This window comes from Diachasmimorpha longicaudata, chromosome 16 (assembly GCF_034640455.1).
Source record: "Diachasmimorpha longicaudata isolate KC_UGA_2023 chromosome 16, iyDiaLong2, whole genome shotgun sequence".
Taxonomy (NCBI): domain Eukaryota; kingdom Metazoa; phylum Arthropoda; class Insecta; order Hymenoptera; family Braconidae; genus Diachasmimorpha; species Diachasmimorpha longicaudata.
In genome coordinates this window covers 1,424,387-1,439,752 of record NC_087240.1, presented here as the reverse complement: position 1 = coordinate 1,439,752, position 15,366 = coordinate 1,424,387, and the positions used below count along the sequence as shown (strand labels likewise).

At 37.1% G+C, this 15,366-nt stretch overlaps 1 protein-coding gene across 2 annotated transcripts; it reads left to right on the top strand.

Moving 5' to 3' along the window:
* Positions 1-3,276: 3,276 nt before the first annotated feature.
* Positions 3,277-15,363, top strand: LOC135169952 (uncharacterized). 2 transcript variants are annotated; one of them, XM_064135380.1, is made up of 3 exons: positions 3,277-3,775; positions 3,852-4,115; positions 15,134-15,363. In XM_064135380.1, exons 1-3 carry the CDS (start codon positions 3,572-3,574, stop codon positions 15,254-15,256), a joined length of 591 nt encoding a protein of 196 aa, XP_063991450.1. In that variant the 5' UTR covers positions 3,277-3,571; the 3' UTR covers positions 15,257-15,363. The 2 variants fall into 2 exon arrangements, with proteins under 2 accessions (XP_063991450.1, XP_063991451.1); XM_064135381.1 differs by lacking the exon at positions 15,134-15,363 and adding an exon at positions 4,254-4,404 and having other exon boundaries at positions 3,279-3,775.
* Positions 15,364-15,366: the final 3 nt, after the last annotated feature.

Sequence of the window (15,366 nt, the reverse complement as noted above, 5' to 3'; positions counted from 1 at the left end):
GAGATCTTTCTCAACATTTTTGGTGTTAGTGTGATTGTTCATTGTGGTTTGTTTATTTTTCTTTTTATTTATTTTTTCTTTTTTTTTTGACCCCCCTTTTTGCGATTGATTATATAATTTAATTTTAATTTTCGTCCTCCATTAGAGTCTCCTCATTATTCTGTATATACCCATTTATCTTTTTAATGATACGCGTTCATCGATTCTTGGAGCCTGAGTTTGGAAGAGTTTGGTAGATATCATCCAACATTTCTTTCAGTCCTTCAACATTTTTAGTATAGTCAAGTACAGTTTCCATTACATCTGGTACTCCTTTAGTGGATTGAAATAAACCTTTAATAGCTTCTGCATCGAGTGGGTATTGTTTATTTGATTCAGCGATGAATTTTTCTGTCTGTTCCCAATTGATCGGTTGAGTAAGGGTATTGTTTTCCTCTTTGTCTACTTTTTTTTTTCTGTGCTGGTTTTTTGACTTTGCTAGATTTAGATGTTTGACTCCAATCGGAATCATAATCGGTGGAGTGATCGGTATTTATTATATTTGACCTGCTTTCTTGAATTGCCTGAGGTGCATTCATCGCGGTGGATTCGGAGGTAGAAGTTGAGAGGGCCCGTTTATTAGTTTGTTTACCAATGGGTGTTTGCGGTACAGAGAAAGGTTGGGCGCTTATTCCTGTTTCGGGACTGGCGTTTTCGTCGACGATAGTTGTTATCACAGGAGGAGGAACCGGGAAATTTTTGTCCAAATCTATTATTCCTTCATCGACCGTATCTTTACCTCAATTACTATCTGCTCCTGACAGTTTTTCGCAATGTGCCCCTCTCCATGGCAAAGGAAACATGAAATTTTCTTCGAGGAAAAATAAACGTAGTATTTAGATCCTTCGTATTCAATGGGCATGACATTCGGAACCTTTTCAACATCATCTGGTTCAATGAATACTTGTCTTCGGAAACTACTTATATGTGAAAAAATAGAATCTGAGGAGCTGGCTCTCAGTTCACTTATCATTGAAGTTAATCGTATTGATGCCTTAATTAAGGCCTCTTCTAAAACGTCATTAGGAATTTCGGGCCTAGCATTAGAGATAATAATTTTCCGACTTTGGGAGACTAGTGGTCTGATGCGAATAACTTTCTCTTTAATTTCGATTGTATCGCAAGTGTTGAGCAAATCTATGACTTGCTGTCTGCTTTGTAAATAGCAACACACTCGATTGTTGGAGATTCGCGAGAGGTAACGTATTTTCTTTTCGTCTTTTAATATTCCTTTTGAATAATCGTTGAATACCATCATACCCTTGGTGGTATAGTGGTTGTAATAAATTTTAGGGAATATTAATGAATAAAATAAGAACACAATATTTTATTTAAGCCTATCGGCATAAAAAACCCAAGTTTATTAACTAGTTTATAAAGATAACTGCGAATGACGCAACAAATCCGACAGTTTATGCGTCAACACACACACACACACACACACACACACACATACGCACACTAGTTTCTATTTCGGAATTAATTCGCGGTTATTTAGAATGATTTTGGTATTTGACTTGATCAGTTGTTCATGTTGATTGTTTGTGATGCACAATTGACTTTCACCGTTCGTGAAGTGTTTATGTGGCTAATCAAGAGGCTACGGACCACTGATCTCGAGATCGCGTTGTTTAAGTTGTGGATGTTAAATAGTTTAAATTATTCGTGATTTATCCGAAATGGCATTCGGGATCACTAGTTCAATCAAGTTTATTGTCTTTGCGGGACAGATCGTTAGTTAAAAGGTGGATATGAATCCTGATCGATATGATCACACAGTGTACACTTTCACAGAGATTTTCTAACTGACGGTTGGGCATTCAAAAAAAAGCTTTTCCGTCGCAAGCGTCTTTTGGGTCCCGCCCCGCAATCGGCGACAGCGACATGTCCACCGGTGCGACGAGGGGCCCACCGTAAGTGCTGCCACCGTAAGTGGCAGCAGTTAAAATGCCCCTATGTGTCGGTAAAGGCGAGTCTATTACCGTACACCTTTCAATGCCCACATGTAATCTTCTATCTGAGATTCCTGTACATAATCCATTACGATTGCGCCTTATTTTGTGGGTCTGGTTTTAGTAATACTAGAGTAAGTTTGACCTTTTCTGGAACTTTGGGAATTTTGGTATTTCGTTGGTGTGGCCATGATGCCCGCCGTAGAATTTTTGCCTCCAAAAATTCACGGATTACACCACTTCAACCCTCAAGAGGGTTTTGGATTGAGTTTTTTCTTTATCCAGATATGAACTGAGTTCACTTGCACCTTTGATAACTGCTCTATCTGAAGTAAAGACTCGTGGCTTAAGTGCCAATAAATCGGCATACTATTCTCCTAAACCTCTCTGTGTACAATCACGTCTGTTCACTTCGAAGGTTCAATCGAAACTCTATATTTTTTTCGTTGATCTTTAATAGTAATTTTAATCATCTAAGCATTTCATATGTTGCTTCTTATAATACATTTTGTTATTTTTAACCATTCATGTTCGTAGAGTATTGCAATATTGACCTGGATTAGTAACAACTGTGTCTGAATTTATCCTGTTTTTTGTTTTAAGTACAAAAATTATCTCAGGATACAAAAATGTCTATTAGTTGTTTCGAACAAATTTATTTAACTAAATATTTAGCAGTCGCAATCACATATGTGTTTGCAACTATTCATTAAATTCATTTGTTAGTTTCAAACTAATTTTTTTTTAAATATACTAAATTTTTCTCTCAGTGCAATAAATTGTTCAGAAGTTCGCTAAAGTTCTTCCGATTCTTTATTTAGAAATTTCTAAATTTTTTTTCATCATTTCTAAGCAATTCTTATACTCCCTTGTATCTATTTGAAAGTCCTCGAATTTTCTCGTAATTTGTGTAATATTTTCAGTGTATTGTTCGTCTCTAGAACTTTCCGGTGCCTGCCTGAAATGTCGAGGAATTTGTTGAATTTTGAAGACTTTTCACGCACGCTGAAAACCCTTAGGATTTTCTGAAGAACCAAAAGGTTAACTCGAATTTTCTATAAAACCTGAGGATGTCGTCACGCTTAGTAACTCTACTTAGTAACCGAAAATCTTTTAAACAATTCTGAATATCTCAAACTTATTCAGAACGTTGTAGAATTTCATTGAAAACTCTAGATTTCTTGCCCATTTTCTGTGCCACATGCCGACATATCCGTGCCTAGACTTCTGAAAAGCTAAAAGGCTAAAATTTAAATCCACTCAGTTCTTGCGTGGAGCGTAATTAAAACAACCCCAAAAGATTTATTATCTTCAGGATGATAAAGCATGGCGTCTAAATCCATAAGAGCAAAAACGAATTACTAAAATTGGATAAACAGAAAAATTACCGACTTCTATATTTGTTACTATGTTTAGGCAACGTTTTTCGGAACAAATGAAAATCAAAAAACGTGAATCATTCATTATATTTAGAAGAAAACTAACATTTAATACGTAACCATAATAAATTTTTGTAAGCCTCGAGAGTAAAATAAGAATGTTTGCCAAATTTATCACTTATGTCTTATTGAACTATTGAAATGAGTCCACCAAATTTACCACAAAGTTCGCGAAAAGGGGCAAATTCGTACGGCGAGAGATTGATCGAAAATTGGCAGGAGGGTCATGGTGTCAAATGTACGCAATGTCACAAATTTCATGAAGGTAATGAAGAGAGGCAAATAGTGGAGGCAAAAACATCAGAGGAAACATTAAGCGAAGCTAATTCTGAAGTGAATACCGAAGTAAATAACTGAAAAACATCATTAAAAGAATAGGAAAAGTTTTTAAAAGTGATGAATAAATGGAAAACTTTTGCAGGAGGAACACTCATCAATGAGGGAGAATCAAGAGGAAGAGTATCGATCAATAGCATACCCTTGCCGAGGCATGAAAACATATGCAGAAGTAGTCCTGGCAGAACTGAAGGAGCTTCAGTGGCGTCGCGATCTTTTGGAACGTCATTATACCAACGGTGTTAAAAAAATAATGAATGAATATTTTTTCTGGAATGGCAGGTATCCCAGTGGTCAGACAATGATTGCACTGGAAAATGAAGATCGCATGAGAGCTGGCGGAATGAAAGTAAATATGATTCATTGTTATGTTCAACTTATAATATTACACCAACTCTCGCCGATCTTTCCATTCACACCTAAATTACTAGAAATTGTCTTTTTTGACGATAAAAATTCATACGGATGATATTTTCATCAATTTTAGGAATAAATGAGAACTAAAAATATTGGAGTTCTTCACATCAAACAATAATAGAGTGTCAATTGAGATTTTTTATCGTGAAGCTTGTTCTACAGTTGATGAGACTTATTTTTCTTAACCATATTCATGAACTGATGCAAATCTTGTGATATAGTCCGACAATCCATTATAAGCCAAAACAAATGTTCTGAATTAAAATATACCCCCTTTTTTCGATTTTGTCATTAAATTAGTTTTACCATAATTCAGAAAAAGTTCTCAATTGAACAAATGATGACTCAAAGAAATTATTTGCGTATCATATCGACTGAGTTTAGAGATAAGCACAATGAAGCTGCAATGGTTATTTTCATTTACTTGAAAATTGGTAAAAGTTTTATAGTCGCTCGAAGTCAGAATTTTTAGCAATCTTCTTGGATATCATGTTCAGATAAATACGATTATAGTTCAAATTATGTTTTTCGGTGACCCCAAATCCATGTTAAGTGATGATTACAATAGCATTATTGCTGAACTTGCTTTTTGAAAACGTCAACTTTTTCGTGAATTTTGCAGAAAATGAACTTTTTGATAATTTTTTAAAAATGTTTTACTTTTATTCAAATATATATCAGTAGTAGCGTGATATACCGAGGTAGTTGACTCCGCTTTAAGAGCAGTTTTTAAGCGGTACTTTGTGATGTAAAGAAGATAGCAGAATTTAGAAAAGCCTTGCTTTTGAAGTGTAACTATTCAAATTAATGAAATGGTTACTGGGGTCTGCGAAACTCTGTAGAAATTTTGAGATTCTTCGGGTTTTTTTTATTAAGATAAAGTATTGTAGCCTGCATAATAGGTTATTTAAACTCTCTCTAACGTTACAGTAATAATTTTACATTTTTCCGTAATAGCCTAATGCGATTTAAATTCGTAAACTATAGTCAGTTCATTTTGGTCGTCAAAAACACTCAGGCACTGATTATCAGTAAGTTTTTTTTTACCTTAGATTCTAAAATTGTAGAAGTTATTGTCTCAGCTGCTGTTAGTCATAGGACCTGCTGATTGAATCAATATCTCTTATCACGGAATTCGTCTAATATCTTAACCAATAGTCTACGCTGCAAGCGTATGCGTAGGTTTCCTCTATACCTACAGATAAGGTCATCCGGGGATGTTATTCGTGAAACCAGCTGGAAGTTTTTTAAGTGGCACCAGTTGATCTATAAGCATGCTACCTTTGCTAGCAAGCAGAGATCATAGGGGAGATGGGCACGGCCAATGACAAGAGATCAACCACTAAATTTCCTAGCGCTTTAACAATCGACATTGCCCCCTCTAATTGAGATCAAGAAATACAACCAACGTCATTCGATTGCTGATGAAATCTTTGATGAAGGACGATGGTTTCGTTTCTTAATCCGAATTAAGAGGGGAGAAATTAATTTTGAAGAATGCAGCTTGACGCGCATCAGTTCTCGGCGGAGTCCTGCGAGAATATCCAATAAACTCCCCACGATTCAAAAAATCATTTCTCCCCCTCTAATTGAGATAAAGAAACAAAACTATCGTCATTCGTCAAAGATTTAATGAGTAATTGAATGCCGTTGGTTTCATCCCTTGATCTCAATTTGAGGGGGCAATATCGATGTTTTAAATTGAGGGCGAATCTGCTGCAATCGGCGCTTGAAGGGAAAAGCTTCCCTTAACGCCGTTGGGATATTCAGAACGCCTGCCCAGCCGTTTGATGTTCCTCACTTACTTGTATTCCCCCACCCCACGCTATCTGCGTAATCGACTTTTCTCTCTGCTTCGATTTTGCAGCCGAAACGTTCGGTACGGTGGGGCGCGCGTGCTCTGCCGCAAAATCAGTTCCGGCGCTACCGCTAGGAAATTTAGTGGCTGATCTCTCGTTATTGGCCCTGCACATCACCCCTATGATCTCTTTAACAAGCGCCTAGGTTGGCTCGCGCAAAGAAATTTTGCACCAAGCTGTATTCAAATTTCAATTCCTATCTGGGATTTGGTATATTTTTCATAAAAGTGATATCTGCAAATTTTTTAGTCGTAAAAGGTCGCGAACGTCGTTGGTCTACATATTTAGGACAATGTTTCAGGACGTGATCAAATGCTTGGCTTGCTGCTCTGCAGGAGCAGCTGACATTATTGATTATTCAAACTCTGATCAGGGAGTCTGCTAAGTGGTAATCGTTGTTCTAATACGATTGATAGTAACTATTCTTTCTCTCGGAAGTTTTCAGTTCTCCCACCACGTCCTAGCCGTGTCTCTGTAGTAGAAGTGAAAGAATTCTAACCCTTTTTTTCTTTTTTTCACTGGTTGCTTGCTCTAGAATTCTAGAGGACAGTTCGCTGTGTTCTCCACATTTAAATTGAGTTCAGAAATCCATGACAAATACAAAAATAATCGCCGAATACAGTTGGGTTACATTCTTGCCATCAAGTATTATTCAAGTATTAAGCATTACGTATTGTTAATCAGTTATTAGTTAACGTTCAATCTTTGTTCTTTAAATGACAGTTCACCGGATATTTATGCAGATTTTTTATTTTATTGATAAAAACTTATATTTTAAATGAACCTTTACATTTTTTCACTATTGTAACGATTTTACGCGGAGAGTCTAAATTTATTAATCCCGAGTTATCTTCACGATTCATGTTACACGACAGATATTTTCCGATAAATGTTAACTGGTTGAATGTTTGAGGATAACTAACTCTCTGCTAAGTCTCAGATGGGAAGTTTTTGGAGGGAGAATTCGGTCAATGCTTGAATTGCAGAATCGAAGACAAATTTTCATTGGCGGGTTAGGAAAATGGTGGAAAATGAGGGTGGCGACTGTGGTTAAGGAGAAGGTCTGTTTTGGGACTCGAGCGCTACAGGAGGAGAGTAAGGTTGACTTCAATTAAATGGGACCCAGAGGAAATTGGTTTATTGAGGACGGGATTTTCTGCGACGATAATGACTCATTTATTTTGAGGACTGGAATGTATTTATTGTTGAGGTAAAAAAGGACAAGGATTAGGGTGGAAGAGACGAGTAATTTTAATGGATCCTGTAGATAGATGAGTTTTAAACAGATACCGAGATGTTTTGTGGATGACAGTAGAAGGCGACTATGGAACGATTACAAAGTTTTAGGACGCAGAAGTATAGAAATGTTTTGAAAAATGAGACCGTAATCAAAGATTCAACTGATGGGGTTTTCCTGAGTAGATGTTCGACAATATTCATTAAGTCATTTGAGAAAAGTCAAACAAATTTTTTCCGTGAAATATAAAATGTTTCGATTCGGAACATCGAATATTAATCTATCTATCGATTGAGTATAGTATGAATGTAACGAGTTAATTAAGTATATCACATCGCCAAAGTACATCATCGTGTTTCATTAAATATAACGTCGAACACAACATTTGCATTTTGTACCTTTTGGATCAAAAAAGTGGCCGGTGAACTAGGTGTTTGGAGAGGATACTGAATTTTAGGGTGGACTAGGAGGTGTGTTGCGATGGGTGGGTTTTTTTGTAAATAAAAGTTCGACTGGGTAAATTAGTTCGCAAGTTTATTTTCTGTGTGTTTAAACACTTGAATCAATCACATTAAAACACTTTAAGTTGATTATCTTGGTCGCGAATTAATCACCCTGATTTTCTTAATTTGCAACGATAAAAAAGGTGAAGGTGGTGTAGCTGGGTTTCCGGAATTTTACGTCCACACTGATGGTGGTGGAGTTGAGAGACCTCAGTGGTGGATCGATACTTCTTAATGCCAAACTCTTAAATTAAGCGAATGCATAGCGTTAGAGGCACGATTATGAACTGTACTCTGTGACCGTTGGGTTTCCGTATTAAATTAGGACCTGACCGTTGACCCGAAGATGTCCGAAATCTGTCGTAGTCGGCCGATTTAATCAGCCGTTGGTCTTCCCGGAAATTAGGCTTAGTTTGAAACACTGGGAATTTAATATTGAGGGATTGTCTAATGAAGTTTCACGTTTGATGTTGAAAAGAATTGGAATTGATGAAAAATATCCGTGCGCTATGTGGGATTTATTGTTAGAAACGATGAAGTACGATAAAGTTTGTTAGATATCAGGTAATCCTATACCAATTGAATTTTCCAATATTACTGAAAATGTTGAGAGGGTGTACAGTAGGATCTTGACTTGTGTTCGCAGGAAGTACACCCGTATTGATTGTCATTATTTGTATTGGAAGAGGGATTGGATATGGTATAGGCAAGATAAAGGTATTCCACTCAGAATCAATAACTATAGAATGATGTCATAACAAAAATTCAATTGATTTCCCAACCAAATACTTCAAACTACCAATGATTAAATGAATTATTTGTCATGACAACGAGTTGACTTGACGGAACGTAAAAGCGTGTACACGGATTATCATCGAAAATTGGAAAAATGGAACTACATCGATAATTTTAAGTGCTACGGTGCATAAATTAGAATCCATTGAAATAGCTGTCATCGAAACGAATGTTTGGGAAAATTAAAACATGACATCGGTCAAACTGTTTTTGTAACATTCGAGAAATTCTTTGTAAATAGAATATTGTATGTTTCCTATACCAATCACAAGTTTCAGCTCACCTTGAAAATGAAACACCATATTAATATAGACACGCTTTTTGAAAATTTTTAAGTTGATAGATTGACTTTTTCAAAAATGAGGGCGCGTACAAGGATTTGCTACAGAACGTTAAAAAATTGAAATATCCCGAATGTATGCTGGAAAGTCATACACATATTCTGATCGATCGAGCAATTCCATTGGCTGAAATTTGGATAGGAAAAATAATCTATGAAAAATGTAAAGTTTGAACACATTGTGAGTATATACGAGTGTCCGACTGGCAATCAACTTTAGGAAATTGAACAAATAAACCTCGAGACTAATTTTAAAAAATACTAAAATCTCTCAGGTTATACGCGGCGAAAAATATTGAATAGAATTCATGGACCTTGCGTTCGCTTACCGATTCCAAAAGTGACTACGAATATTTCGACGACGGAAACACAATTTTTCACCAAAAATGTGGATGAAAATTATTCCTATTCGGCACCGAAAAAATTCAATAAAAGTTCCGTAAAATTCTCCTCCGCTATATGCCGCTTCAAAATTCTAACAAAGATACGTAATTTTTATTGATTATTTTTCCCATCCAAATCTTGGCCAATAGGATTGCACCATTCGACGTTATTTTGTATAGCCAACACGGTATTTCAGCGGAAATTCTTGGAAATTTCACTGGAAATTTTGCATGTTGTCTATATAAAAAAAAACAAATGATGAAGTAACCCTCAATTGTATCTGACAGATTAAATGGCAATTCGTGGAAAAGTATGTCTCATGGTGCAATTCTATCGGCCAACATTTGGATGGAAAAAATAATCCCCCGAATACCACTCGAACTTCGAAATTATCTAATATTTCCCTCAAGGTTCCCTACAAACAAATAAGCTTGTCAAGTTTTCCAAAAAAATCACTCGCGCTTCGCGCTCGTGATTTTTAAACTCGAAAACTTGACACGTTCATTTGTTTGCAACGAACCTATCGGGAAATATTCGATAATTTTGAAGCTCTTGTGATATTATACGTGGGAAAAACTGATCCTAAAATACGAGATTTAGACCGCAATTTACATGATTTTTAAACACGTCGGTTACGGTTTTGAGAACATTGATTACGTCTTAAAAAATGTGAATTACGATTTCAGGAAACGACAATTACCATTTTGAAAACGTAAATTACGAGACACTTCTTCATCCATTACGTTTTGTGTGGACGTGAAATACAAGCTCCAACCTCATTAGTTACGTTTCTTCCATATTTAATTACAAGATCTCAATCACGTAAAATCCTTGATTGATGAAATCGCAAATGTAATTTTAAGAAAATTTTTCGCTAATATGACATATTAACGTTTCAAATGAGTCTGAATAATCTGGGCCCAATTTTCCGAGAAATAGGAAAAAAAATTTGCAAGGACATTTCGAAAATATTGCAAAACACGCCCATTAAACCAAGTTGCAGTTGTTAAGGTAGTCTGAATCTTTGCAGTTAAGGAATACTAACGGAAACTTCAAACAATATTTTTTTATTGGCTTAACGAGCGGCTTTAGCAACATTTTCGAGGTTGCCTTGAAAAATTTGTGAAAAAATGACTCCCAAAGTCGGGTCCAAAAGATTCAGAATCCTCTCAAACGTAACGATTTCATATTATCAAGAAACGTTTTTCTTTTCGATTGCATTTACGATTTCATCGATTAAGGATTTTATTTAATTTAAATCTCTCAAGTGAAGGGGGAAAAAACGTAAAACGCGGGATTGGACATCGTAATATACGTTTTTTGGAATCGTAATGTCCGTTTTAAGGATCGTCAATTACGAGTTTAAAAATCTCGTAAATTACGTTTTAGGTCTCGTATTTTAGTGAACTATGTGGAACTATATAGTTTATTAGTGATGTTACGGTTCGTGGTTTGTTTATAAGCATCGATCTTCCAGTCACGCTAAATGTTGCATCAGTTACAAAAAAAAATTTTAAAAAGCTGATACAATTCGGCCCAACTATTTTTTTTATAGAGTTTCTTTATTTGGTCGTTTGAATTTTTACATGGTTGAAAGGCTTAACATTAACTCTGAGTAATAAAATTGCCTTAAATTAGTTTAAATTTCACTGAATAGGTGGTTTGTAGGAGAAGCATCTCGCTATTCATAATTTGCAGCCTTTACGGGGCTTTGGGTAATGTTTTTCGGGGTTTTGTATGAATAACTTCAAGATATCTGTTTTTTGCATTGCGTTGAACGTGTGAAAAAATTACGACCGCGCTGGGCATGAAAAAAATCACGAGACCTGATGTGGTCTTATATAAAAGCTTAAACTACTATGTACAGTATATACAATTAGGCTGACGGGAGCAGGTATCCTTCTGACTTTTTCTGGGGTTGCCTGGAGTTGTGGACGTCATGAATCGGCAGCATCGTTAGCGTGGGTGTCGATTCTTCTCGTAAGCTCAGCGATGTGGCAAATCTGATTGGTTGGTTGAGGAAGGATGTCCTGGAGTGGGATTTTTTATTTGCCGGGTGTTTGGGGGTTTGGTAGAGGTTTGGGATGTGGTCGGCGTCTCGAAGCAGACCGATTCGGTCCAGGTGCGTGAATACTTGGAGCTGAATATGTCCTGTTTGGGCAGCCAGGTTGATCTCCACGGGGTCAACGTGGCTGAGTGTGTTAATGGTGATATTGTTGATTTTTTTAACCCGGCTGAAGTCGTCTCTTGTGAGCTGTAATGAAAAATTGTCAATCCTGGGTATATTGGCTTCGTCATAAAAAACCTGGTAGCTGATCATGTGGCGTGAGTGTGTCGATCTGCATTTGTTTAGAGCTGCTCGAATGCATTGTCGTTCGAGGAGTCCAAGTTTTTCGGCTGTGAAGGCAGCCATATTCCATCAGACTGGGCAGGCACAGGTCAATAGGGGCCTAACCAGTAGGAGGTAACAGATGATGCCAGCTCGGTGAGAGATGTGCTGGTTGTGAAAGAAGCATTTTGGGGAGTCGAACCTGTTTATTGTTTTTCTGAGCTGGATGTTCATATGCTTGGTGCATCGGGCGCTGGGGTCGATGTGGATTCAAAGGTGTTTACCGTTAGTTTAGTGGGTATGGCTACTTCTTCCCTGGATTCTGGCTTAAGGGGTTATTCTCATGTGAGCACTTCAAAAAATCGATTTTTTTTTTTTATATTTTGACAGTAAAACCTATTGAAAACATGCTGTGAAAAATTCAGACCGAAATTCATAGTATTTGATAAGTTACAGTTCATAGTCGCCGATGTGTCGTAAGCGATTGTCTACCAGGCTTTCAACTTTAAACGCGTTTTTCTCGAATCATCATTTTCTGAAACGGTCCAGGTCCTACAAGAAAAAGTATTCAACCGATTGCTTTAAAATTTACATATGTTCTTCTACTCATTTATAGTTATCGTCCCTACCACAATTGTTTATTTTCGACAATATCTTCATATTTTTTTAAACGATTTGTAACGAAAAAGAAGGAGATTTTCGTGATTTTTTTTTTGAAGTTCGATATTTTTTTTGTTTTTAATGAAATTGATTATATTTGGTAGGGACGATAGCCACAGATCTACTGAATAATAATCCATTTGATTTTTTTATGTCAGACAACATGAACAGCCGCTATCACCTTGACCAGTGAACTACCTTTTTTTGGTGGGGACTATTTTGACTTAAAAAAAATATATGTTAAAAAAGTAAAAAACGAAAAAAAAAAATTTTTTCGTATATTTCAAAATACAAATAACAATATATTGAAAAATCAACATGATTGAAGTTTGTTGTCGCATAAAAAAATATTCCGAAAAAGTGGTAAAATATAGGCGTTCACATGAGAATAACCCCTTAAATGTGGTTATTTCAAGCAAATTAATGCCGGTTTTGTGGCATCTGTTGAGTTCTTTGACTCGACGTCGGAGTAGGATGGTTCCACATTCAAGGCGACTCATTTGCAGGTTCCACATTAAATAAAAGTTGTTAATTTTATTAACCAGAGTTTGCAGTGACGGCTGGATGTTTTTGACGCTCCTTTCTATCATGTACCGTACCAATTCGTAGGCAAGGCAATTGGTACGGTACGGACCTAGGGATAAGTCTCTGCTTGCGTTCGCGCCGCTGTTGATGCTGCGTCGGTAAGCCCGCTGATGGGAGCGCAGGTAACGTCGGGTACGCCACAATTATTCAGGGAGTTGTTAATTTTGAGCTTGTAGTCTAAGATGCAGTGATCGAGGTAAGTTTTAGCTGGCCAGTAAGTGGGTGAGTTTGCAAAGAACAACTTGCAGTTGTAAGGGTGGGCGTTGCTCTCATACCATTTGGCTAAGGCTGGTCCATGGACTGCGTTAGTGTTGCCACCAAGTGTGGTGTGCCTGGCATTGAAGTGGCCAGCCAGGAGGAAGTAGCTGTTGGGGAGTTCAACTCTTAATAAAGTGAATATTAGATTGAACTCATTCACCAAGTTTTTATTTATGCGTGAGCGTTGAGAGACGTATATATTTTGTATGAATAGGTGTTTATTATCTGCTATTTGAAGTTTGATGGTAATGAACTGGATAATAGTGTTATTGCGTGCACTTGGGTATATGATTAAGGTGTGCGGGATGCTGTTTCTGATGACAGTTGCAGTTCCTCCGCCTTGATTGGCGTTGGGCCTGTCTGCGCTGTGCAGGGTATGGTCTGAGAATGACCTTTTATGTCTTGAGTTTAGCTGGGCTTCTAAGACCAGCACTATGTCGAGCTGAGGCTTCTGTGCGAAGCTGGAGAGATAATTTCTCCTTTGGTGAGCTACCAGGGACTTCACATTGATATCTTTAATCTTGAGATGAGTGAGTTGTCGGTGTCCTGGGAGACAGGGGGTGTAAGTTGGTCGATGGTGGGGGGCTTTATATCAATTATTGTGTCAAGGTTCCAAAGCCTCCCATGTCGGAGATGACTTGGATTCTTGAGGTGTTGATAGCGATGAATGTAGCCAGTTCGGTGATTTTGGTGAAACTAAAATTTATATCGACTCTCAGGTTTTCGAGCCAGTTGGGCCCTTGATTGGACTCATTCTCGTGGGACTGCAGGATTGTTGCCTTGGTATGGTATTGAGGGAGTTAGGTGTTAGGCCCTTGCCTGGAGGGGGGGGGGAGGTGCGTTGCGTGGGCGAAGGACAGCGGGGGTGACTGGCTTGCTTGCCCGGAGTATTTTCTCTTGGGTTTTATTTTGGGTGACTTGATGGTTTTTTTTATGAGGGTCATTGCACTGTCGTAATACAGGCATCCTCTGTATGAAGCAGGATGTCCATACTGTCCGCACTTGGCGCATTTCAGGTTTTGTCCGTCCGATTCATTGACGATGGAGCACTTGCCAGGCTCATGAGATTCACTGCATTTCATGCATCTGAATAAGAGGTTGCAGTTGAAACTGGCGTTTTGGCCCAGCTATCTCCTAAGCAACCCAAGCAAATTTCTCAATTTTGGAGGTGATATGGTTATCCTTTAATATGAAAGACCAGTGTGGACAACAATCTTCATATGTCTCATATGTCAATAAATTTACCCACAAGGTGACTTTCCGAGACATTAATAATAATAATAATAATAGTAATGACTGATAAAATCACGCTTAATTGTTATTTCACTCACTATTTAACAGCGACTAATATAATGTTTTGTATATCAGAATTGTTAGAAATATGATTTCGAAACAAGCGCACTCAAAGTTTCTGCATTTCCTACAGTAAACACCGTCAATAAGTGGGTGAGGTCTCGATTGTATGAGAAACATGTGGTTGAACAAGTGTCCACGAATATTAAAAAATGAGAAAATAAAAACGTCTGTTAATTTGAATTGTCACATATAAAGAGTTTAGTTACTTCTTCCCTTACCATATTAACAAGAATATTGTAATATTTCAATAGTGAAGTTTAGCATAAGATATTTGTTGGTTTGTGCGTATATTTATTTAAACAAAATTGAAATACATGAATGCATACATTAAGGTTGTGATTGTAAGTTTGCTCATGTACCGAAATTACAATGACACTACAACGAAATTGTCGTAAATTCCAGATAGTTACTTTTCACTTTCTGAAAAAACGAGAAAGTCCTGTATGTATGAATGTTTAAGTGTGAAATAGACCTTATATATATTGCATATTAGAACCGAAGCGTCAACTGGATTGAACTCAACAGGAATTAAGTAGCCAGCTAAGCTTCATTTTCAATTGTTCCAAGATATTGATTCCCGATCAATTGAAATTGTTACATTATTTGATGAGTTTGAATTAATATTCATATTTTCGCAATTCCAGAAAAATCAATCCTATGGAGTACGCCTGGAATGCGGCTGTATTCATAATTGTGATAGAGTCCGACGAAAAGCTTTGAACTTTAAGCATGAAACTCGCCCACATTCTATGAAGATCCATAAATGAAGCCAGTGATTGCAAAGGAAGGTGCCCTGGAGATCCGAAGCTGCGCATTCTTCCTAAAATATTCTGTGATCTTTCTTTGTTATAAAATATAGACAACATTGATGCTTCAC